The following is a 25,898-nucleotide window of genomic DNA, read 5'->3' as shown; positions in this document are numbered from 1 at the left end:
GTAGAGTAGTTTAGAACTAGGAGTTCATAACCTCTGGTGATTTTCCCCGCCCCTATTTCATATTAAGTCAATCATGCTGCAGATGATTTGTGGGGTTTTTTGGCTCTGAAATGCACCAAAGTGTCTATGGAGTCAGTGTGGTATGTTTTAATGTTTTCCATGGGACATTACCTTTGACAGTCTTATAAGATCTTAGCTTGCTTTGCTAACTAGCACAAATTTGACCCATTGAATTACTCGCTATATTAGTATATTTGGTATATTATTCAAGAGTACAATATAAAAATTACCAGCAAATTGTACTTATTTGATTTTTTTTCTGTGGTTAAGGCTCCAAGGATTATTTTAATGGATAAATAACTAAATAAATTGACTTCTTTCTCTTGAAGTTCATGTACCTATTTAGATATTGTACTGAATGCTGTTATCAGAAGAAAAAATTGAGTTAAAAAAAAAAAAAAAGTTGAGACCCTAATTAAAATATTGGCAGCCAGTACTGGCTAATACAGGAACATTTTAAGCACCTGTACTTAAACACCCAAACATTTTTGTTTTCCTGTTGTATAATGGATCATCACAAAATATTGGACTTGCTAAATGGGATGCTTATAGTAAGAGCTAATTTATTTTGTGGTTTAAGATGCATCTAACTCAATAGCATATGAACTATTTTATGTAACTATAACTAGGGATATACCTAAATCACCGGGGGACTTACCAATTTTCACAGGTTGATCACAGCATAAAGCTCTTATTCCATGGTTATTTTGTGGCAGCCCCACCTGCTAGTGCCGATTGGTAGAGAGGCCCTGAGAGGAGGGAGAAGGGGCAGCCACCATCTTGACTGTTGGTTGCCCTTCATGGACCTGCAGCCTTGGTGCTGATTTGGTGGAGAGGCCTGGGGGTAGGGTGGGAGAGGGCACCGGTCATCTAGTCTGCCCTTCATGCCAACCCACCAGCCAGCACCATCCCCTCTTTGCAGCGAGGATCACTATTTTATTTTTATTAAGTTTTTTGTTGATTTTGCAGACAATCCTTAACTATAGCCACAGATTTTTTTTCTTTTTGTTGGTTATAGTACTAGCCACTTGCCCTTTCGCAAACTTCTTTATTATCAGAACTTCTATAGAAGTTTTCTCACATTAACTTCCGAAGCAAATAAATGAGTAAATTGACCCTGAAAGATGTGATGGTCAGCTCAGTCACTAGTGAGCTGAATGAAGGAGTTTCTGCAGTCAAGATCCAAGAGCAAGAATACTATACTTTTAATGCACTAGCATTTGGATTTGGGAGTTGTCGGCAGATATATTTTTATGTGTGTTTGGCATAAAATAATATACTTATAATACACTAATTTTATAGTCTGCAAGAATATATGCAAGAAAAATGTACAATACTTTCTAAAATGTTCTAAATCTAAAATGTTCTAATAAAATGTACAATATTTCTAACATCTAGATAGGTAATTTAATTTTTGTATTACTGCTTTTTCAGGCGATACACCTTTTTATGCAGATTCTTTAGTTGGAACATATAGTAAAATTATGAACCATAAGAACTCTCTGACTTTCCCTGATGATAATGAGATTTCTAAAGAAGCAAAAAACCTGATTTGTGCCTTCTTAACTGACAGGTAAATGGCTTAAAGTTTTATTTAGAATACAAAATTAAAATAAGTTTTGGGGCATTTTTTCTCACATATACACAAAATGCATTTTACTTGTTAATGTGAGTTTCTGGTGGTATTCTAAAACAGTGGAGGCCAACCTTTGTGGCAGGCATGCCACAAATTAGTCCTACACCTTCCCCAGGTGTCACTCTCTGATCTCATTCTTCTATATCATCTACTGCTTTCTGTTCTGCCTTTTTTCCTTCCCTGTGCTCTTTGCCTGATCTGCTGCTTTGCTGCCTCCCCATCCACAATATGCAGTGTGACAGACGCATGCAGAGGCTGCCTGTGCCAGTTGGGGCACTCCTGCTCAAGTTGGCCATTCCTATTCAGAAACATTTACTGGTATTAGATTACTGCTTGTGTACCTGACCATACTGTACTATAATTCTGTTGCCTTAAAGTTAGATCATAATTCTGTCACAATTAGGGGGTCAGCAGCACTTTTATTCCCTTTCTGGTCTCTAAATATACTTTGTCAGACATACTAGTAGTTATTCTTCCTTTCTCCTCTTGCCATTTTCTGGAAAGGAATGTCACCACTCCCACTGTTAGAAAGGTACCTGCATACTCTAGGTAGACAAGGTTTCTTGGGTAAACGTGATATCTTTTATTAGACCAACTAAATAGTTGGAAAAATTGTTTTTTGCAAGCTTTCAGGCACAAACAACACATTTATCCAAAGAACCTTGTCTGCCTATGTCCTTAGACCAATATGGCTATAACTAACACCCTGTGTAAATTCCATGTTTCGCTTTAAAGACTGGATTGAATCTTGACTGGACTTTGATCTTCTGTCTTATTTTGGTTAATATGATATTGATTTATAATATTGGCCAAAGCCTTCTTAAAACATGGTATTTGTATTTAAAAATTGGAAGACAGTTTGAGAGAGAGAGAAGCATTTAAAACAATACCAACAACCTAAGCACACATTTCATCTAATCTTACCATTTACCACCAGCTAAGTTTTGGCTTTGTTACACTTTATACCAGGGGTAGGCAGTGCCTAGAATGGGTGCCAGTGTGGCACTCAAAGGCATTTTGGTTGGCACGTGTGCCTCAGGGCAGATGGCAGGGGAGGAGCCAGGGCTGCATTACCACAACAAGGATCGGATCCCTTGTGGCTTCCCCACCATCTGCCCCTGGCATGTAGACATCTTACAAGTTGAGGTTGTGGGTGGTTTTGGCACTCTGCCCAAAAAAGTTGCTGACCCCAGCCTTATACTGTAAAGTTCACAAATGTTAATCAGCTTAGTGTTGTTCAGCTTAGTGGAGCAGTCATGCCTTAAGAGGAGAACCATCTCTGACTGACTGTCTTTCACATGCACCTCTGTGACTTGCTGCTAGAGGCTTAGTGAGCAAGGGCAGGACTAGGAGCAGATCCAGACCCAGCCACTTTGCCTAATGCCAATGGGCCATCACAGAAAGACTGTTCATTAAGAACCATAGTTCCCTGACCCAATTTATAACTCTAACTCTAACCCTGATCCCTTTTGGAGCTCAGGTGGTGCCTGGCCGGCAGTGGCACAGTGGAGCTCTTGGAGAAAAAAAGAATCAAGCCACTTGGAGCTCAGATGGTGCTCAGCTGACTGGCAGCAGCCGGGCTGCTGCCACCTGAGCTCCAAGGGGCCTGATCCTTTTTTTTTTCTTTTTTTCCTTTAGAGCTGGTCCCCCCATGCTGCTGCTGCCTGGCCAGAGCTTGGGTGGTACCCTGCTGGTGCCAGTGTGGGAGGTACAGGCTCTGGGGGGGAAAAAAAAAAGGAATAGGCCCCTTGGGACTTGGGCAGTGCCCAATCCTTTTTGCTCTGGAGCTTGTCCCCCTGCCCTGGGGGGTTGATACTCACTGCCCAACATCCCCAGGGCCTAGGTGCAGTGCCTGACCCTGGGAAAGTGACAGTTTTAACCTTTTCACAGCTGAATTGTCAGCAACGCTTGGCTGCTCTGCCAAAAGCTGAAGTTAACTGCTGCTGTAAATAGGACTTCATGGGCAGCTCTAGGATTTTGAAAGAAGCTAATCAGCAGAGCTGTGAAATGAAGGGGAATCCAGAAATTGCCAAGTCGCAATTCTGAAGAATTTGCAAAAAGAAGAATAGTTTGAGTAGTGGAACTTCAGAACCATTAGGAAAGGGACCTTTAACACTAACTGGGGAAGAGCAATTAGCAAGAATCAAGTAGGCTTTTAATAAGCTGTGAAGTCAGACTCTCTGTGCTACCTGTATAAAATGCCACTGCTGCTATTCTGAGCAGAAAATAAGCTTCCTGACCTAACTTTGGGTGACCAATTTTGGGGGAGAAAAAATGTGCAGTATGCAAGTAAATGTAGTAGTATTACTGATCACTGCCTTCTTGGATATTGGCTGGTTTTTTTTCTAGTTGGTAAATATGGTGCCAGGTTTGGATCTCAGGGACAGCTGTGATTCCCCTGGTGCCCATGCAGTTCCTGCCCTGACCACTTCCAGTGGGCCCTCGCTCCTTACACTCATGCCATGACCTAATATTTGTTATTTTGAGACCAAACTGAAACCAAAACATCAAACACAAGCCCTTCTGGCTGTAACAAGGCTAGCGCCCAACCCTGTTTCTTAATCTGCTTCTAGCCCTTAGCTGTCTCAGGGCCTAGCGTGTTTGCAGTTTACTCCTCAGTTACAGGCACCTCTGGAGAGCACTTCTCTGCTCAGCCTCTGTGGCCAGACTGCCTGCCTCATCTCTCCCAGGGACCTGCCTCCTTCTGGGCAGGTGACTCCCCTAGCTTGCTTGCAGGTATTAGCTTATTAATCTTTTCAATTCATCTCTATGGCAGCCTTGTCCCAGTTACACCCTGCCCACCCCACAAAGCTCTCCCTGGGCTGCTTCTCTCTTAACCTGACAGAGCACCCCAGGCTCTCTGTCACAAATACCATGTACACTGTAAATAACTGTGGACTTAATTTTCTTACTGCCTACACCAAAACTGTTGACTTCAGTGGGGATGCACCTGAGTTACACCATGATAATTTAATTGGCTATTATTTCCTAAATTACAGGATTTTTTTTTTTTTTTACAAGGCAGTTAAATTAGCATGACCCACCCTTCCTTTGTGGACAGTCTAATTGCAGTTTAAGAGTACTTTTGGAACTTAGTATATATTTTTTTGGTTTGGGATTTAAGCCAAATGAAAAAAGACACATGCTAATTACAGTGGAACCCAGACCATTTGTATTGGAGTCATTTGCAGTCTACTTAAAATGCAGTCGGCTATTGAACTAAGGATAAGTTACAAAGCTATTTGCCATGGCTTCTGCTTCACGGGGCACTGCTGTAAAGAGCTGGGGGACCTAAGCAATCCCATAAAATTGTTTGGTATATCTCTAAATACTCTTAATTCCCAAACTCTCTCTTCACAAGAGAATAACCATCCAAACTTTGCAATATATCCAGGCTCTACAGTACTTAATTAAGTGTGTAGAGTGAGAGTGTCCACACTGGAGAGAGCATGTGTGTGTGTGTATGTGTTTATAAGTATAGCTAATGCGGCATTTCTGGTTTTAGACTCTTATACCAGATTGAAGTCTAGGATTAAGGTATTTCTGGTCTAATACATTCCACATCACAGTTTACAGACATTCATTTTTTGTCTTGTCCTTAGTTTTCAAATGTTAGAAAATATGAGTTGACATTTGAACTATTCTTATAAAAGGAGAGGAAATAGCTAACGTGGTATATCATGTTTTTTCTTTGTAGGGAAGTGAGGTTAGGACGAAATGGTGTAGAAGAAATTAAAAGACACCTCTTCTTCAAAAATGATCAGTGGGCTTGGGAAACTCTTAGAGACAGTAAGTAATTCCTTGTACAGAAGCACTCATATTAGTTTGTTATATCAAAAAAGGTCAATCATCTGTTAACGGGAGGATCTCTGACTCTTAAATGTTGAATTTTATTATTTTTCATGTTGTTTTCTCAGTGGTGAGGTTTCTGATGCACCTTAACTGCTTTCAGTTCATTTTTTAAGTTTAGCAGGTATGGAGACCACAATTTAAAACACTGTTATTTGTCCTTCATTAATACAATCATTTCTTGCTACACAACTGCAATTGCACACCGAAGTACAAAGCTGGATCTTCTTGGAGGGAAAGTATTGTTCAGTAAACAGATTCTGTTCACCCAATACAATTGCCTCACTTGGGAGAGGATCAGAAGTCCTGTAGAACATAGATGAGTTCTGGGAAATCATTATGATGAGCCAAATCAGTCATGGCAGGGATCCTTATTTTCTCTATTTAAAAATACCAAGTTCTCTGATTTAAAAAAATCCCAAATCCATGTTTTTCTGTGATTTAAAATGAAACACCACTATACATATTTAGGTATCAGTTGAACACAATGTTTTATTGATATATTTACAATTTTAAAACAATTTGGAAGCCTACCAGTGCCTTGATCATTATAATAACAAATTCTAAATACCTATATATTTTGGTGTTTGATTTTGTTTTTTTATCATGGAAAATCAGAGCTCTCCTTGTCCCCTTTTGCTCACCAGGATGCAAGTCCAGCTGTGGTTTTCACCACTGCTGCTTTGTGGTGCTGAGCAGGCCTGCCCTACCTCTGCCTATGCTGGTGACCTTTGCTCCTGACCTATAGTCCCTTGACCCTGCTGGTACCCCTTACTCCCAGGTCCCTGCCCTGCCCCAGTTCTGCCAGAGGGGGCCTCAGCTGCCAGGGCTATGGAACCTGGTGGCTAATACAGCTGGAGTGGAGCATAGAGGACCCCCTCTCCTCCGCCATGAGAAGCATGGCTGGAGTGGAGCCTGTGGGGGTGGGAGAAGATGTATGCTGCTCAGGGCAAAGTTATGCCCCCCCTGCTGCTGCTGACTGTTCAGAGCACCATGCTTGCAAACACAAAGCCAAATCACAAATAGTGCATAACTGCTAAACTATGGTTATATGGCATTTAGACAGATAAAGGGGAATAGGAATTGGGCTACACACCCTTAGATTCAGACTTCAGAATGCTGGGAAATTCAGGGAAGAGCACAGCCTTCATGTCTTTGTGTAAAGAGTCATAGGATGCAGGAATGCCTAAGTAGACCTCACTGTTCAAAAGAATCCCCTACAGTAGGATATATGCTATGATGCATCAGAGAACCACATTTATTTTGGGGAGATTTAGGTACAGCTAGATACTCAAAACTGATCCGTTATGTAGCAAGGCCAAAAGATATCTAATAAAGAAACACAACAGTAGCTACATCTTCAGCTAAATTCTATGTTATTTGTGGGCTTACAGAACAAGAGGCAATGTTTTATATAATTTATATAGTAAACAAGGCTACAGCAAGGTTTCATATACTGCTGTGTCATTTGTTATGGCATTTCTTTTTTCAGAGAATGCATAGCATGATTATAGAAACCTTGATTTAAAAATTTGGTTTTTAATACAATTCTCCAAAGTAAAGTATTTTTTTCTTGCAATATAGTAGCTGTACATGCATGTGATAAGTGAATCAACATTTTTTAAAGCTCTCCAAATTAACATGCTAGTAGGGAAGGACAAATTACAGCAGGACCTGGACAGGTTACAGGGGTGGGCTAACAAAAATAGGATGGGTTTCAATATTGACAAGTGCAAGGTGCTGCACTTGGGCAGTAGGAACCAGCAGCACACTTATAAGCTGGGAAACTCCCTTCTTGATAGCACGGTGGCAGAAAGATCTTGGAGTCGTTATTGACTCCAAGATGAACATGGGCCGGTGATGTGAGGTCACGGTCAGTAGGGCTAACCATACCTTGTTGTGCATCCACAGATGCGTCTCAAGCAGGGCCAAGGAAGTGATCCTCCCCCTCTAGGCGACACTGGTCAGGCTGCAGCTGGAGTACTGTGTTCAGTTCTGAGTGCTGCAATTCAGGAGTGATGTGGACAGCGTTGAGAGGGTCCAGAGGAGGGCCACCCGCATGATCCGGGGATAGCAGGGCAGACTCTACGAAGAGAGGCTATGGGACTTTAACCTGTTCAGCCTTTGCAAGAGAAGGCTGAGAGGAGACCTGGTGGTTGTCTATAAACTCACTAGAGGGACCATCAGGGTTTTGGAGAGACCTTGTTCCCGTTAGTGCCCCCGGGGGTAACAAGGAATAATGGCCATAAGTTTTTAGAGAGTAGGTTTAGACTAGACATCTGAAGGTACTACTTTACAGTCAGGGTGGCTAGGACCTGAAGCATACTTCCAAGGGAAGTGGTGATGGCTCCTATCCTGGGGGTCTTTAAGAGGAGGCTTGACGTCTACCTGGCTAGGGTCATTTGAGCCCGGTTTTCTCTCCTGCCTAGGGCAGGGGGTCGGACCTGATGATCTACAAGGTCCCTCCCAACCCTACTTTTATGAATCTACGAACAGAAAATGTGTACTTGCACCTTGGGTCTCTGGAGAGTTGAAGGCCAGATTTTTTGCTGCAGAAGAATTTAGATAAGCTAGAGACTGCTCCAAACCCCCTCCAAGTGGCAGTTCTGCAGTGCACCTTGTGCTAGTTAGGGTTTGGGCAGCAGTAGTTGGCCAAGCAAGGCACTTAGCTCCTGGCATCTATTTAGAGGGGGGCACAAGAATAGCTGCTGAAGACCAGGGCACAGAAGTGTCTTGTTATGCTTCTATTTGGTAAAGTACTCATCATACCTCTTTCTGGTTTGTTGTTCATTTGCTTTCAGCTTTGTCCTATGCCCTGCCCCAGCTGGGCAGAGCCTGTTGGTTCCCCTTTACTTTGGTGCCCAGGACAGTTGTCCTGCACCTCCCCCCGCTGTACTGCTCAGATCAGTAACTCATTTCATGAGAATTCTCATTTATGACTGCTCTCTGCAGTTTTGTTAAACAGTTACGTGAACCAGAACATACAAACAATGATGGCTCTAGTGATGGACAAGTCAAGTGGAAACTCTCCACCATTTGTATTGCTGCAAGTTTTTTTCATCCCTCACCTCCCTTTCTGTTTTGGCTTTTTATCTAGACCATAGTTAATTTGATAAATTCACTTGAAGTGCTCATTTTACAAACATTACATAGCTCACAAGTGAAAATGCTTCAAATACACAGAGCACTGTTGAGTCTTTAAGTATTCCCATGCATTACAAGCTGCAGGATCAGAACCTATAATTATTTGGATGATCGCTGTCGCATTTGTCTAACTACTGACACACACAACTCCATGTTTGTCAAGTTGCAGATATTTTAAAGTAACATAACATTTATGGAATCCAAGAATTGAATATAAATATTAGCCCCTATTTTATTTTTCTTATAGCTAGTTATATCATTTGAGAAGAATGATAATTTTCTTTCTATTTGTAGCTGTTGCACCAGTTGTGCCTGATTTAAGTAGTGACATTGACACTAGTAACTTTGATGATTTGGAAGAAGACAAGGGAGAGGAAGAAACATTCCCTATACCTAAAGCATTTGTTGGCAACCAGCTACCTTTTGTAGGATTTACATACTACAACAATCGCCAGTAAGTATGGAGAAAACTAGCATTTTGTACCATCATCAGGTCTTGTATTGCTGATTTCTATTTATATATCCTTTGTATGAGATGGTGAGCCCTTTAAAATAAAGGCTTCTAGATGATCATAATTTGTGACATGCCCATGGCAACAATAGCTGCTGCTACTTAGACATTAGTCTTTGGACTCATACAGAGATACTCAACCTCTGGCCCATGAGCCAGATATCTCCTGCAACACCATGTCATCCAGCCTGTGAGGCTCCTTGCAGGTCAGGAAATGTGGGCAGGGGTGGTTATTGCTCCCCTGCTGCCAGATCTCCAGACCAGTGCTCAGGGGCAGTGCCCCTGGCCCAAGGCCCAATCCTGGTTCATGGTGGTGGGGGTGGTTGCTGGGCCCCAAGGCCCAATCTGGCCTGCAGAATTCAAAGGTTGAGCACCACTGGACTAGTACAATAATTCTGTGAGCAGTTCTTAACTAAGCACATGCATAGTGTCAGTATAAACAAAGGATTAAAGTGTGTGTGGTTTTTTTACATCAGGGTAGAGGTGAGGCCAAAACCATTGGGGGTCAGAGACTCCTTTGTAAACCCCACTCCTGTCCAGGCATGCTGTAGTGACCACCTTGGAGAGAGGAAGGTCCTACCAGTTGGTGCCAGGTTGAATGTTAATTCTCTCCATCAGGACCCTTGCAGGCAATCCCTGTGGGGCAACACTGGTTTACAGGCAGCCCTGCTGCAGAAGGCATGTTGCGCCCTCTGCATGCCTGAAAATGCATTTATATCTATTGCCAAAACACTGTAAGTCTAATGGGGTGGGAGATGGTTCTTCTGTGGGCCTAGCACTTGAGATTTGTTTTTCCTCCCATTGCCACAAGGTACTGTCTGAACTGGTGGAGAGAAAAGAGAGAGAGTTGGCTTTCCAAGTCCAGAGGCAGTTGTGACTGTACAGAGGTCCTGTTGTCAGCTCTCTCTCCTGTGTTGTATTAATGGGAAGCTTATTATGCCCAAGTCTTTTAATATTTCCCTTCAGGGACTCCTGTAAATAAACCTTTTGGGGCTCTGACAGACCAAACATGAGGCACCCTCTGCCTTTCCTAATCTGGTGATCATTGTCTGTGTGCTGAGGGAAAGGGGTTCATGATGTATACAAGTATATATACAAGTATTCACATAGTGTATACTTGTTGAGGACGTGCTCACAAACACCTGCTTCTTGAGAACAGTTTTTGACCCTCATAGGAACTATTGTATCCAGCAGCCAGGTGACCTTTCATTTGGCTTTTTGCAATAGTAACATTTAGAAAGACTCTGGTGTGCATTTCCTGACAAAGGAGTGTCCTAAGTTCTAGTAACCTCTCCTAAATGCCTAAAGGTTGATTCTATTTGCTGCTTCTTATACTAAAAATAAACAGGGTTCATTATTGCTCACTTTTGATGAAAGTGGTGAAAGGTCTTAAATGTGGAAGTTGTTTCTGATTTGAAAATTTGATACAGGTAAGTTAGGAAGATGCGACTAAAAAAAAGTTTGTCCTGTTTCTGTTCTGCTTGCACTGTGTTTATTTTAAGAAAATAGGGTGCAGTTTGTACCTTTTTGATTTACTTTCTTTAACAGTTATGTCCTTACATCGCACCCTTAATGCGTGATTCACCCTTGAATTCCCCTTTTTTTCCTATACATAATACTGCCAAGTATTGTTAGGGATGTTATTCAGTAGAGGACAACAGAATCATGATTAACTGGGAGGTAGAATCCTGTGTCTGTGCAGGGGTTTGGACTAGATGACTCCTGAGGAACCTTCCAGCCCTGTATGGCTGTGATTCTTTTTTTTACATTGTCCACATATAAGTACATAGCACTGTTAGACTTCTGTATAACTGCAGCCGATTTCTAAATACAGTAAAAGCCGCGTTAACTGGCACTTCATTAAGCAGCATGCTCTATTAACTGGCATGCTGGTTGAGGCTGGTTGATGTGGTGAAAGGGAAACTGGAAGTAGGATTTCTGTTTTTGTCAAATCCCACAGCCCGGGGGAAAGCAGCCTGTGTGGAGCCTCCCCTTCCTCTGTCCCTGCACACTGACCCCAAGGGAGGGGTGGCACGGTTAATGTGAGATGTAGACGCAGCGGGGGGCGTCTTTGCCTGACGAGGCAAAGATGCCTCTCAGGTGTCTGGCACATTTGGTTATCCAGCACCACACCATTTTCCATGGGTGCCGGATAACAGAGCTTTTGCTGTACATTACACAAAAATACCCCTCTGTCCAAAGTGATTAAGATTGTAAAGCCAACCATGTAAAGTTAAGAAATACCAAAAATACATTTGCTTGTGTCATTTTAAATTGGCCTTATGTATCTTGATAGTCTTTCATAACATGACCACTTATTATGTTTTACTGCAGAGCCCATGCCTCATTAGTAGACAGAATGGATGGTGCTCAGCTAATGTCCTTATTTTTCAGTGCGTGTCTTTTATTTACTTTATTATTTGAACCCTGATATGAAGAAAGAGTTTGTTTATTTTCTCAAGGGCTTTTGTATGGCACTCATCACTAAATATTAATTAATCTGTCTCAAAGCTCCTATGAGATAAAGCAGTTGTTATATACCTATTTTATAGATGCAGAGCAGAGGCACAGAGAAGTCAAATTAAAAAATACTGATTACTGTTGGAGTTATTTCTTCCCCTCAGCCTCCACACATGAGTTTTGGGGTACTCTGTATATTTGGCCAGAGTTTCCAGTGACATCAGTTGTAGTTTAGAGGTCAGCAATGCTGCAAAGCAGACCCTGGCTCCCTAGTGAGGGCCTAGAAAATATAGACGATTAGTGATTAGCTTTGAAAAAAATGATTTGCATGACAGGTTTAGCATTTCAGAGGAGCTCTGAAACCGAGCAGGACAGTGCTACAACTGTCTTAATTATGAGACTGTTCTTCCTCTTTCTGCCTTTAACTACACACCTTCAGCTTATCCAGGTACTTTTATATGGTCCCTATCATCAGGGTGTCTTAGCCCTTACAATCGTTAATGTATTTTTCCTCATGACACTTTTGTGACGGGGAAAACTACAGATTATTTGACAAGTGAGGAACAGGGTGAGTCAGCATGAGATTTGCAAAGGAGCTTAAGCACCCAAATTCAAAAGAGGAATTCAGATTGCCATGTTAGGATTCATAAGTTCAACTTCTACATGTTTTCAGACATGCTACCATATTAGGCGCTGAGACATTCAGACCAACCATCTCCCACCCTAAAGCTGTTTAGGTGCAAGGACACCCTGAAGGGCCCAATCTAGTAAGTGTATTCTGAGGATTTCTAACATGTGGACAGTACTGAGCTCAGCACTTGCAGCTGCTTTCATTCAGAAGCAAGACTGGAGAAGTAGGTTGTGATGACTATCCTTTGCATACCTGCATAATGGTTGGAGCAGTTCCCAGATGAACTGAGAAACTTGGGTTAAAGGCCTTTCTCATCCTGATGGGATTCAGGCCCTTCTAGCCCACATCCAAAGAAAGTGCATTAACCACCAGGCTTTAGGCAGTCTTCTCTCCTTTTTTGAAGTTGAGGGAGCATTGTTTAGAAAGGAATGCAAAACTCATTCTTTTAGGAAAGCAAGCAAGAGGGACCATGACAACTTCAGTGGGGAGGGCTGTTTGTTGGATAGAAGGTTTCCCTTCTGCTCCCAGTGGTTTAACCATGATCTTTAATACAAAAGGAAAATTTCAGTCTAGATGGTTGAAGTTTTGTAGTCGTAAGCCTTTAAAGATAGCTTGTTAAAATGTCGGGCAGCTTTAAATAGAGGAGCTACCCGCCCTGCCTATAATATGCAAGGCTTCTGGATTTTATCTTAAGCTGATAACAGGTAAAACGAAGACTGCTGTCAACTTAACCTATTCTCCAAACTTCAGAGATTCGCTTAATGTTGATCCAGAACATTTTAACCCAAAATGATAGTGGGAAATGCACAGCCAGGAAAATTCATGTTTGTTTTTTTTCATTTGTTTTCAAGTAGGTGAAATATTCACATAGATATTCAGTATCAAATGGAATTAAAAAATCTTTGTAATATATTTGTTAATATCCAGGCAAAGGTCTAGAAGCTAGGAATAAAGTACTGTTTAATGCACAACGTCGGAAACTATATCAATGAATGTTTAGCAAAGATCAGTTTCCATAAACTGTAATGCAGCAGTCCCCTTCTCCCACCCTTCCTCATTCCCCACCATAGCACTGTCACAGGAAACTTTCTTTTAAAATTAAGAATGCTAAATAAAAGCGACTTCTTACTAATAAGTGACTGAAACATCAGCCTTTTCCTGCAGCACTAAGGAAATAGATACTGCCTTGCAGAAACATTTTTGTATTTTAAAGTGAGTTCTTTTTTCTCCTTATCTGAGGCTCATTTGACTGTGAAGTTCAGATGATATGTAGATAGTCACGGGTATTTTTTCCATGATTTTTGAGTGACATCATACATATCAGAATTGGAGATTTAAGCCATCTCGGTACCCTCCTTATTTTTAGATTGCTTGAAGGAGCCAAAGTACACCTAGATGCGACTGACAGCTTGGGAAGGCTGCCTTAATTAGGATAGTCTGTCATTGTCCACCTGTAGCTGGGAGTGCTTGATGCTATGTGCTGCAGTTTCATATTCAGCACATTCTTTCTATTTCCCAGTTCTAGATAGCTATGCTTCCTACACCAGGACTTGGAAGGAGGTCCTCAGAAAATAGTATCAAGCTGCCTTTGTCAGTGTCCGCATTGGAAAGTGTGGGTTCCCTTCTTTCCCCATGGTGCAACATCTGGGGTATTCTAGTCATGCAGTGCTCTGGCCTCTTACTTGGCCAGAAGGGGTCAAAATGGGGTGAGAATCTCACATCAAGCTTTTAAGATGGCCTGTCAATCTCTTTCATTTCCATTTGTTAATGTGACTCTTCTCATGACCAATTAACACGTACATTTTTTGGTATATCTAAAAGATACTATTTTATAAAATAAAAATATTGTCTTGGGGCCCCAGCACTGTAAGAACTTCATATATGGAATTTCATTAGGAGTTCTATGCATGCAACTTGTGCAAAGTTGATTTCATTAGTATTTCTCTTATGCGTATGTATTTTAATAAAGAAATATGTGTTTATTATTTATCAGGGGATGAAGAGAATATGACCATGGAAAGCAGAACTTTTTTTTTAAATAACAGCTTAAGAAAAAAACCTTGGGGAAAAAAAAACATTTTCATAGAGGAAGAGTGATAGAAACTGTAGATTTCTATTTAACACTTGAAGACAAAAAGTCCAATGAATTCCATGTTTAGTTTTTTTTCCAATTAAGTATATTTCTATAATAATGAATGAATAATAAATACTAAAAATCTGAATTTAGCGCTTTGGATCTGGATCTATAAAAACCGGTAATCTTGGCAATTGTTGTTAACTTGTTTACTCAGTTATCTCTCTTTTTAAATTTTTTAATGGCAAGTTTATAGGAAGAAAAAAACCCAGAATTTTTATACAGGTATTTGTCTGTCTCTTTTTTTTTAATACAGGTATTTGTCTGTCTCTGAAGAGAATTCCAATGATAACAGGACAAGCTCCAATATGGATAAAAGTGTGGTATGTCTTCTGCAATCCCTTTTCTTTTTTGCAGATTAGAACAGATGTTTTATACTTAATTATTGAAGTAGTTTGAAATGACACTTGTTTTAGTATTTTGGATATGGAAAATTGGTACATTTGTTTTAACTGTTCAGAATCACATGGCTATTAGAGCAGGTCAGCTAACTGAATTTCACTTCTGCAAAATATGTTGAGGTTTTGGGGAGCCTTTTCCTAAATAGGGATGAAATGGCTAAAACCTTACAATTTCATGGGACAATTTTTAAAAAATAATATAAACACTGAATGTTTCTGCAGATAATTTATTAAATAAAATATATTTCCCAGTCTCCCTGGAGTATTAGATGCTTCTGTCCTTATGGCATCTGGTATTGCAGTCTTTGAGGCAGCCCAGGCACTGGAGAGGCAGGAAGCCTGGGCTTTCTAGATTTCTACCAGTCAAATTGCTGAGGAACTTCAGAGCTAGGAAGCTGGGCAACTGAGGAGTTGGCCAATTTCAGGATTCCCTGTAACCTGCCAGATGGTGACCAGGAGTCTTGGTGAATTGGGAATTCAGGAACTTGGAAACCTATATATTCCCGGATGCCTCATTTCTGGCAGGCTGTCTGGCAAGCTTCCTGATAAAATGGAAACCCTAGAAGCACCATTTTCATAGAAGGCCACCCAGCAATCTGCTAACGAGCTTAAGAGCTCAAAAGCCTCGGTTTTCAAGCCATGCTCCCAAGGAGGTGAGCAAACAGACTTCTTTTGGAATTTCCAATAAAACTGACCCATTGCCATGGAATGTTTTTGTTTCAATGCATTGGCATTTTGCAATGGAAAAATATACTGTTGGAAATTTTCTTTTTTGCTCTGTAATTAGTTTTTGCTTGGCTTGGATGGAGCTAGTGGAATACATGCCTTGGTTCTATTATCCTTTCTCTTTAGAGAAATATGAGATGCAGGTAACAACTGTTAGTTTGAGTATTGCTTGTTAGATTGCAACAGTACTGAGAGTAAAGTAGATGCTTTTGAAAAAAGATGAGGATACCAGTTCTATCTTGAAGACTGTAGTCTAATAAAAGGGAAAAAATGTGCAACTAAACCTTTTCTGCTTGATGTTTATTTTTTTAACTTATTATCAAGCTTGTCATGAAATACTGCATTCAAATGTGCATTTTTTAAATTTAAATTAGTAAGATTACTGTGTCATGTGATTTGTTGCATGTTATTTTTCCAACATTTGATTGTTAGATAATAAGACCTTAGGACCAGATTTTTTAAAGGTATGTAGGCACCTAAAAATTTAGGTAAGCCCATAGTAAGATTTTTTGCAAGTATCTTATCAGTTTGGGCAATATCAGTGGTATTTGCTAGCTTTTGGTTTGGCACTTTTGAAAACATTGTTAGTTACCCAATAGCCTGAAAGTCTCTTTCAAAAGTAGGACTACTAATGCATACAAAGGCTTAGTTAGAATGGAAGTTGGGTAATATAGAAGTGATTTAGTGTTGAAATTTAAAAAAAAAAAAGTCTACGCTACGAGTAGTTCTTGTCACACAACTTTCTTCTTAGCTGTTTTTCTTCTTCTGTTGCATGCTGCTATGAAAATGGTGATATTGGCCTTCATGGTTAGTTGAGTAATGTTATATTTATATACTACAGGATGCTGCCTGAGGGTACAATTCTGCATGATACTGAGTGCCTTGTAGGAGGAACTGGGTGCCAGAAGTTTCCAATAAACATATTTCCTTGGGGGATGTTCAGGACCTTGCAGGTTCACATTCCAGAGAAAGGAGGAATCTGCTATTATTTAATTCAGTAGGAAATTTATTTTGAAGTACAAATTTATTTTACTTTAACACTTATTAAAATCTGAAAGCTAAGACTCTAGAAGTCAGGAAGACTTGCCGATTCCTTTGCAGTGGGTCTTTGGCCTTTTCACGGCTCAGGTGGCAGAACTGTTGTTAAGTTATTGGCAGGAAGAGCATGGTCTAGCCTCTAAACAGTAGTTCTCAACCTTTTTATACTCAAGTTACCGTTCAAAAAAACCAAACCAAAACAAAAAAGCCCCAGACCTTAGCTTTCACTCATTTTTTGATTATGGAAGAAGCAATAAAGCCATTCTTCTATTACAAAGAACTCAGAACACCACTATGGGGCCGAATATTTTTGACATGATGGATTCCTGTTTTGAAAACTCTGGGTGCATGTTGCAGTTGTGTAGGTGTCTGCGCATCTAATAGTCCTAATACTGTGTGGTACCTTTTATAAGAATGCTGTGGCACCTGGGATGCCTTGGCACCCACCTCTATTGAGAATCACTGTTCTAAAGATTCAGAACCTAGATGATATGGTAAAGGCATAGACAGTCTGATATAGACAGTGCCTTTTACCATGTAGACTTGGATATATGAACTATTCTATCTATTCTTCTGATAATCCATTCACTAGTAGCCAGCACAACATGCCTTGACAAGCCTCTCAGGAAGCAGCTGCATACAGGCAGCCAGAGGCACAAGAAATCTAGCAGAAGAGATGCAGCTCCAAAGGCTGTGTGTAGAAATACCTAGGTCATCATTCTCAGCTGTCACTGAGGGGTAGGCCTGTCATGTTCCTCCCACCCACTCAAATTCTTGTTTAAGGAGTCAGTCTGAACAGTCAAATTAATTAGTAACTTGGACATGGATAAGTAAGTGTGCAATAAGTTTTCTTGGCTTTCATTTGCTTCTATTCATCTTTTATGTCCTTTCTTATTAAGGTGTGGGACAATTCTTATGTGATCCTGCCTTATTTTCTCTAACTCAAACAAAATAAGTGTTGCATTTACAGGCTTCCCCTGTTCCTCCTTATTTCTGTCAAAGTTTGCTTTAGACACCAGCTGTAAGTGCTTTCCAATCATAAGAACCATATTTTTGAAGGGTTACACATGTTCTGCAGTTGAGCTGCAGATGGGATTTACCCCTTGGTTTGTTTGCCAGAGTCGCTCTGATCTCAGGCTAGTGTTTTACTTTCTTGAGAAGAAACTGGAGATCTTCCTCCTTTCAAAGCTTAGCAGAGACTGGTAAAAAATAGGGCTGTATGAAATTTCGGCATCTGTTTTGTCTTGAGGTGTTATGGGCTGTTTTGGTGCCTAAAACACCGAATCTGAAACTAATCAAGGCATCTGAAATGTTTCAGAAAATTTTGGAGTTTTGGAACTGGGCTTGCAGGGAAGCAGCTGTATGCTGCATGACTTGGCTCCATTGGGAGCAGAGATCTGTGCTGGGGGTCTCCTTGCTGCCACTGCCTGCCCTGCACTGCTGCAGTGACATGGGGCTGCCTAGGGCAGGCAGCAGTGGTGAGGAGACCCCAGTGTGGATCGCTGTTCTCTGCGAATCTCCAAAACAGGTTTAGCCAAAACGAAACAGGACAGTGATCCAAAACACTGAAATGTATCATTATCCTCCGAAACGGCCAAATCTGAAACCAAATTGAAACACAGTCATTTCACACAGCTGTAGTAAAGAACATAGTTTTATATCTAACTGTAACAGATACAGAGATTTCTTACTGCATCTCTGGTTATCTCTGTGCAGTATAAGCAATGGGAAAAGAGGGAAAAGGATAACACTGATAGGACAGGTTATCCTGATACTGGAAAATAAAACTCCATTTTTCTTTTTCCATTGGAATAGCACAGGAAGTCTAAAGGGTACTAGAAAGGAAGCAAGGAATTATTCCACTTAAGAGACAAAAATTCTACCCTTATCTCTCCCATTTAATATGAGTAAAGACTGTTGGATTATATTTGCTTAGTCATCAGAGTAAAGAACAGTTCCTGTAGGAAACATGATCTTTTGGATATATTTCTTTTGAAGATCTGAGTTGGAACTATGCAACTTACCTCTGTGCTGCTCGTTTGAGAGAAAAATAAAAGAATCAGTTGAGACTTAAGCATTTGAGTAGAGTGGTCAAAAAGTTTTGTACTTTGAGTCAGTGTGGGTCCAATTTAGTGAACCTTCCTTAGTTGGCTCAATTTTGTTTTTGCAAATTAAGGACCAAGCCCACTTATGGATAGGAAGTTTTGGGGTGTGTGTCCTACCTAAAGATACAGTGGAAGGAAGATATATAGGTGAGGTGATGCACTGAAACGGTTTCATTCACCTTCCAAATCTTATCAGTGTCTACCTGTTTACTTAAGACCATTTATATCTGGGCACATTCCCCTTTATCCTGTATTCTTAAAAACTGGAAAGCCTGTGTGTATTAGTAAAGAAATCTTTCCTTGGACCAGCCTTCATCTTGTAGTAGAACTTGGGTACTTTTCTGCAAGGCTAAGGGCTACAACCAAGTATACTTTCATTCCTTGCGGCTTAGTCATTGCAGGCCAAGCAGAATGTGGTGGCCTTCAAGTATGCAGGAAATAAATTCTATGGAGATTAAAACATGGGTATGGAGCCCTTGGAGAAGTGAAAGATCACCTTGATTGCTAGATGAGTTTGGAAGAAGGGAAGTATAAATTCTCCTATTGTCACTATAATTTTATTCCTATTCTTTCTTAAGGTATTATATGCCTGTAAATCGGCATCTCCCTTCAAGTGCATCTGATTGTTGTCCCCAGGTTTGACCTGGATCAAAACACATAGCAAAATCATTTATATGCATTGCCCTCTTTACGCTGCAAGGACAGCAACAAGAGCGTACAGCCTGGTTGGCTTGTCCTAGGAATGACTGTAGGTGCATACACCCATATCCTGGGGTGAGGGGCAAAAGTTAGCACATTCTTCAGAAGGACTTGAAGCACAGCAGTGCACCTGTATGTCTGTAGGATCCCAGAGCAAAAGGTTTTCTTCTGGGACAAAAATGCAGTGTCTACTTACAGGCTGGAAGAGACACCCATGGTGATTGAAGGAGAGAAGAATATATTAAAAAGAAGCCATGCAGGGAAAATTACTCAAGGCGAACACCACCCTTGTTCAGGCAGTCAAAATTTGAATCGTAGAACGTTAGGGATGGACTTCAGGAGGCCATCTAGTGATTTGAGTCCAACCTCCTGCTCAAAGCAGGACCATCCTCAGCTAGATCATCCCAGCCAAAGCTTTGTCTAGCTGGGTTTTGAAAACCTCCATGGATGGAGTTTCCACCACTTCTCTGGGTAACCTGTTCCAGTGTTTTACTACCCTCCTAGTGAGAAAATTATACTGAATATCTAACCTAAACTTCCCTTTCTGCAACTTGAGACCATTGCTTTTTGTTTCGTCATCTACCACCACTGGGAATAGCCTAGCTGCATCCTCTTTTGAACCACACTTCAGGTAGTTAAAGACTGCTATTAAGTCTCCTCCAGTCTCTTCTTCTCTAGATGAAATAAGCCCAGTTCCCTCAGTCTTTCTTCATAAATCATGTCCCCCAGTCCCCTTACCACTTTTGTTGCCCTCTGTTGGGCTCTCTCCAATTTGTTCACATTCTTCTTGTAGTGGGGGGCCCAAAACACAACACAGTACTCCAGATGTGGCCTCACCAGTACTGAATAGAGGGGAATAATCACTTCCCATGACCTACTGGCAACACACCTACCAATGCAGCCCAGTATGTCATTAACCTTTTTGGCAACTAGGGCATGCAGCTGGCTCATTCAGCTTACTGTCCACTGTAACCCCCAGGTTCTTTTCTGCAGAGCTGTTGCCCAGCCAGTCAGCCCCCAGCCAGTGATTGTTCTGTCCTAAGTGCAGGACTTTGCATTTGTCTTTGTTGAATTAATTTCAGTCCATTCCAGTACAAAGCAGAGGCATTTGTAAGTGTAATATTGAATACATCTGGGTATTCTGTTGCTTTGAAAGAAAGAATTCAGGCACTAGATAAGCCACTGATTTTGACTATGGAGCCTGACTCTTATGTGTGTTCAGATGATGATGATCATCCCTCCTATTGGTATTCCTCTTTGGATAAAGCTGTAAATCACAAGGAAAGTGATCCTTGACTGATGAGCAGATGTATGTTTAGACATAGTCCTCCTGCATTATGTGATAGGGAATGCTATTTTTTTCTAAGAAGGAGATTTACGGCACCCCAACTTAGTTCAGACTAGAATAGGGGAAGTGTATTGCTCAGACAGCAATTAATCCAAAATTCCACTTTGTTTCCCAGATCTTGTTTAAAACAGAGCTGTACAGCTCTCTATTCTTACCTTCTTCAGGAAACTAGAATTCTTCCTGGAAATTCTCATGTCTCCTTGATTGATTTGCTCTATCCTAATGGGGTTTTCTGTTCTCAGGTCTGAGGGAAGCCCCTTGCTTTACAATCAAGGGTGAGGCAGCAGGGGGTAGGCAGGTGCTGCTGCCTCACAGTTGACTGTAAAGCGAGGAGCTTCCCTCCTCTCCCCATTGTGTTAAATGGGGGAGGGGGGACCCTGTCTTCTAATTGAGTAAATGTGGTAATACAGCAGCTGGGGGGAATCAACCAGGAGCCAGGTCTGTTTGTTTTAATTAAAAAAACAGAAATTACTTCTACAGGGTTATTTCAGAATTTAGATGTTTAGAATATTCTATATACTGGCTATAGACTAACCGTTAGACCCACCCGGCTGCCTGTGCCTACTCCGCAGGCCTCAGCCTCCCCCACACTGCTGCTTCCTCTCTCCACTCCCCTGCTGTATTCTTCTTTACTTTTGCTCTGTGCCAGCAGGCTCTGTCCCTGCTGCAGCGTGGGGCATGGAGCATGGCTGCAGCCTGGCCCCATAGCAGCAGTAGTGCAGAGCTGGCACTGCTTCTCTGCGCCCAGCCTGGAGTAGCAGAGCTGGCTCTGCACTACTGTTACGGGGCTGGGCTGGAGCCACGTTCCATGTCCCAGGCTGCAGATGGGATGGAGTAGACCCTGATGTCATGGAGTAAAGGTGAGGATGGGGGTGGAGGGGACTGGATGGGAGGACAAGTAGGGTTGGGACCTGAGGCTTTGGCAGGGCAGAAGCAATGTGAAGGGGGAATTGGGGCAGCCTGAGGGTGCAGGGGAGATGGGAAGTGGGAGTCAAGCTGCCTGCCCCCACTGCCTGCCCTACCACATGCCCCCAGTTGCCTCTCCCACTGCCTGCCCCAATCCTGTCCCCCTGCCTTGGCTAGCAGCTCTTCCCCCACTATCTGCAGTAGTTTGGGGGGGGGGGGAGTTTAAAATGATCCTCCAAGAATTAGCTTCCATATGTGAAAATTGCAATAAACATAAATTTTCTGTTTGTAGAATCTAGGGGATGGGGGTGGGGGTCATCTTATATACAGAGTTGTTTTGCATTTGGGTAAATATGTTAGTTTTTTGTAATTAATACATTTTTATATATTTCAAGGAGTTGTTGTCATGCTTTAATGACCAACAAAAATATTTTTTCAGTGTCTAATATAAAATAGGAAAATTATGACATGAAACAGCCGTTCTTGAAAAACCTTGTATCTCCCGCCAAGTCTATAAAATATATAATGCATGTCCTTTTATGTATATATTTAAAGCTGGAAAACATGCAGAAAACAATCTATGAGTTGGAAGAGCAGCTACATAATGAAATGCAGTTGAAAGATGAAATGGAGCAAAAGTGCAGGTGGGTGCCTGTTAGTTTGAATTTCACATTTGTAAAGTTACATGCATCTAATATATGAGCTTTGTAGTAGTAGTACTAGTAATACCATAAGGATAACCACATGAATAGTGAGAATTGTACTTTCAGAAATACTGTTGTCCATGAAGTTCTAGATTTAACTCCCTTAAATAATTTTTCAATGTAGCTTTCGTACCTATGCCAGAAGAAAAGTTATTTGTTAGGCTTGACATCAGTAAAACACATGCATCTTCTCCCTGAAATTCTCTTTGTTACCACTGTTCTTATAGGTTTCAGAGCACCTGAAGTACCCTGCAAAAACACTGATTTAGAAGAAAAAGTACACTGATTTGTACTAGGTGTACAACACATACTAAAGTAAAAAAAAAAAAAAATTATGGTATCCCATATTCTTGTCTCTTAAATGCTGCAGTACTGCTGAAAGCCCCTACTTATGCTTTGTACAGGAATTAAGTTAAATATGAACAGTAATTTTCTTTCATAGTAGCACATTTTGCTGTTTTACTGGAAAAAGAAATATTTGAAGAATTAATAATTTCTTGTACCTTTATCAGTTGAAAAATTATCCCATCGGACGGTTGTGGTGCATGCTGTTAGTCTGAAAAGAATTGCTACCAATAATGGTCATATGAGAATTCAAATCAATCGCTACTATTTAGTGTGCTGTGTCTAATGCACATTCATATACTGGCTGTCCGCTCAGTGGCAGCATGAAATGATGCTAGAAATGCATGATTTGGCAATTGTGGTAGTACTGCCATTGAATATAAAGAAAACATCAGTCTGTCCTCTGATTATCTCACTAGTTTTACTATAGGGTTAGTGGACTGGATTTCCTATCTTGATATAACCTGATAGTAAAGTATAATTGTATTTTAACTAACAAAATATCTGATATTTTTAGGACAGGAGAAAATAGCTACAAAAAGCCCCCTCTTTGTGGCTTTACCTTTTTCAAAACACTGAAGGTTAGGGTAGACACCCATACTATGCTTATAGAAGTGACTGTGATCTTGGTTGCCCCATAATACTGATTTGACCAGATATTGTTTTTGAGGTTTTATTCTGCATTTATCTCAGCCTCTCTTTGGAATGCAGTTACTAGTTGTCATTTTAGTAACCATTTCAGGGATCTGTGTGCTTAGAGAGGTGGGTATGTATAACTAGTCTTTCTTTTTAGAGAATTGCCAAATATGGGCTGACCAACATTTCCTAGCTACCAAAGTAAATAAATGAACTTCTCTACATATTATCTTTTGGCACTTCAGTATTTAAGGACAAGATTTAACACTTAATGTTTTCACATGAATTGCCTATAGTGAATTCTCGTTGCAATTAATAATTGTGATCATAATAAGCTAAAAGCATCTGTTGGTCTGGTCTTCATATTTATTAAAATCTTAAATGTATGCTTTAAGCCCCATTAATAATATTTGTAAGTAGTTTTAATTATTGAAAAACCAGATATGTAAAATAATACATTGTGTTAATACATTATTAAAATACTTCATTATTTCTAGAACTTCAAACATAAAACTAGATAAGATAATGAAGGAACTTGATGAAGAGGTAAGTTTGAAATTTTTAAAATTTATTTTTAAATTGGTGCTAGTGTTCTTCACTGTGGCTTTTGTTTCTATACCCAGATTTCTTTTCTGCATTTCAGATCCTGTGTTGAATGTTGTTTTCTTCCTCTGTAGTATTCAGTATAGCTTTTCAAAATTAATTGCATGTTTAAAACTCACTGCGCAGATAGCCTTATAACAGATCATTGCATTTTTGTTTTCATAGCTTAGTAAGCAGTTAATTTTGTTTACATGTTATCTGTGTAGGTTTTGCAGTCATTTGTCAATGTAATCAACAAGTTCAAAAGTGGTGGTGTTTTTTCCAACCCTTATATTTTCATGATTGGTCTCACTGCTGGAAATACCAGTCCTATTGGCTTTCGTTCACTGAACACAATAGGACAACTTGCATGATCAGACTTTTTCATATAAAAAAAGATTTTCAGGATCATTCCCAAAAATGCAAATAAAAATTGCCAGTTTTTCTAATTTCAGGGAAATCAAAGAAAAAACTTAGAATCAACAGTATCGCAGATTGAGAAGGAAAAGATTCTGTTGCAACATAAAATAAATGAATACCAAAGAAAAACTGAACAAGAGAATGAAAAAAGACGCAATTTAGAAAACGAAGGTATGCCATATGCACGAACTGTTGAGTATGATACCATATGTTTTTAGGAATGATTTACTTATTTTAATATTTGAAGCAGCTTAAGGTACTTTATAATGAAAAACTGAGATATAAGGGGTTCGTTTCCTTTTTAATTGGTTTTGAAATGAGGTAAATAGTCTTTTCTTCTAATAAGGTACTATCTAACCCATATATAGCAGGCTCATTTGGTAATTTCCCAGTATGTAGGTTGGATGGTTAATCTATCTAGCCCAGTGGTAGTAGACCTTTTTTCCCAGCAGGTTAGTTGGGTAGTGCCTGGTCCAACAGTGGGCTGGATGGTGGTTCCAGTCCAGTCCCTGGGGTTGGTGCGGTAGTTACCAGCTGGCCCTGCGGGGAGGGAGGGAAGTGGGGAAGGGTTATAACTGGTCCTGTTGGGGGGGTGGTGAGGACATGGCCTGGCTTTGACTGGGTGCACAGGGCTTGAGGTTTGGGGATTTGGCAGGGGAGAGGGTGACTTTATTAATGTCCCCTGCTGCCAAATATCTGGACCCTGGGGAGCCCCGCAGGCCAGATGCAATAGCTCTGTGGGACCACGTTTGGCCCGTGGGCCGGAGGTTGAGCACCCCTAATCTAGCCAGTCTTTCTGAAGCTGACTGGGCTGAGCAGCATGCTCTGGGTGACAGTGTATCCATAGTAACATTTAAGTAGTACTTTCAACATTGAAATCCATGGGATTTGGCAAATGGCTCAAGCCATTTGCACAATTTGAAAGGGCAGCACACCTTTATCCATGGGCATCTGAAGTGGTTTATATCGTATCTGCACATACAGCCACTTTCTACCCTCTAAAGTGTGTACATGGCGCCTTTCTGAGTTCAGCCAGTTAAGGATATGCTCAAACACAGAATTTGGCCTCAGGTAAACCAGAGGGTATAGCCTAAGGATTTTGCTGTCTTAAGTGATCTTCTAATGAGTAGAGCTAAGCTTTTGATGCCCTTTGTAGTGAGTAAAACATTTTTTATAAAACATTTCTTGCATATGCTATTTTATTCTGTGTCTAGTGTCTACGTTAAAAGAACAGTTAGAAGACCTGAAAAAACTTAGTCAGCATTCACATATTGCAAATGAGAAGATAACACAATTACAGAAGCAAGTAAGTGATTCCTTTTAACATCTGCGTCATATTTCCTCAAATATAAGGCTATTTGAATATAAGACAATTGCCCAATAATTAAATTCTATATATGGAAAATTTATAGATTTATTTTAATTTTTCAGGCATAGAATTTAATTAGTACAGGTTTTGTCCTGAATTTGTCCCTGTCCCTGTCCCTTCTTCCTCCCAACTGCTACAGCAGGGGAAAAAAGTAACTGGGCAGGGGTCTTGCTTGCTTTCCTCCCCTCCCCCCC

General features: G+C 40.7%; 1 protein-coding gene across 1 annotated transcript in view; it reads left to right on the top strand.

Annotated features, from left to right (window-relative positions):
• The window catches only part of ROCK1 (Rho associated coiled-coil containing protein kinase 1), a 151,766-nt gene that overhangs the window by 74,299 nt on the left and 51,569 nt on the right, over positions 1 to 25,898 (top strand). The window contains exons 8-15 of the mRNA XM_019546854.1: positions 1,495 to 1,633; positions 5,394 to 5,485; positions 8,984 to 9,143; positions 14,682 to 14,748; positions 22,204 to 22,292; positions 23,831 to 23,879; positions 24,371 to 24,506; positions 25,550 to 25,641. Coding sequence (XP_019402399.1) covers positions 1,495 to 1,633; positions 5,394 to 5,485; positions 8,984 to 9,143; positions 14,682 to 14,748; positions 22,204 to 22,292; positions 23,831 to 23,879; positions 24,371 to 24,506; positions 25,550 to 25,641 — 824 coding nt within the window. The remainder of the gene's footprint in view (positions 1 to 1,494; positions 1,634 to 5,393; positions 5,486 to 8,983; positions 9,144 to 14,681; positions 14,749 to 22,203; positions 22,293 to 23,830; positions 23,880 to 24,370; positions 24,507 to 25,549; positions 25,642 to 25,898) is intronic.

The sequence above is a fragment of the Crocodylus porosus genome, unplaced genomic scaffold (assembly GCF_001723895.1).
Source record: "Crocodylus porosus isolate Cpor-Errol unplaced genomic scaffold, CroPor_comp1, whole genome shotgun sequence".
NCBI lineage: Eukaryota > Metazoa > Chordata > Crocodylia > Crocodylidae > Crocodylus > Crocodylus porosus.
The sequence above is the reverse complement of the archived record's forward strand: the minus strand, read 5'-3'. Positions and strand labels throughout refer to the sequence as shown.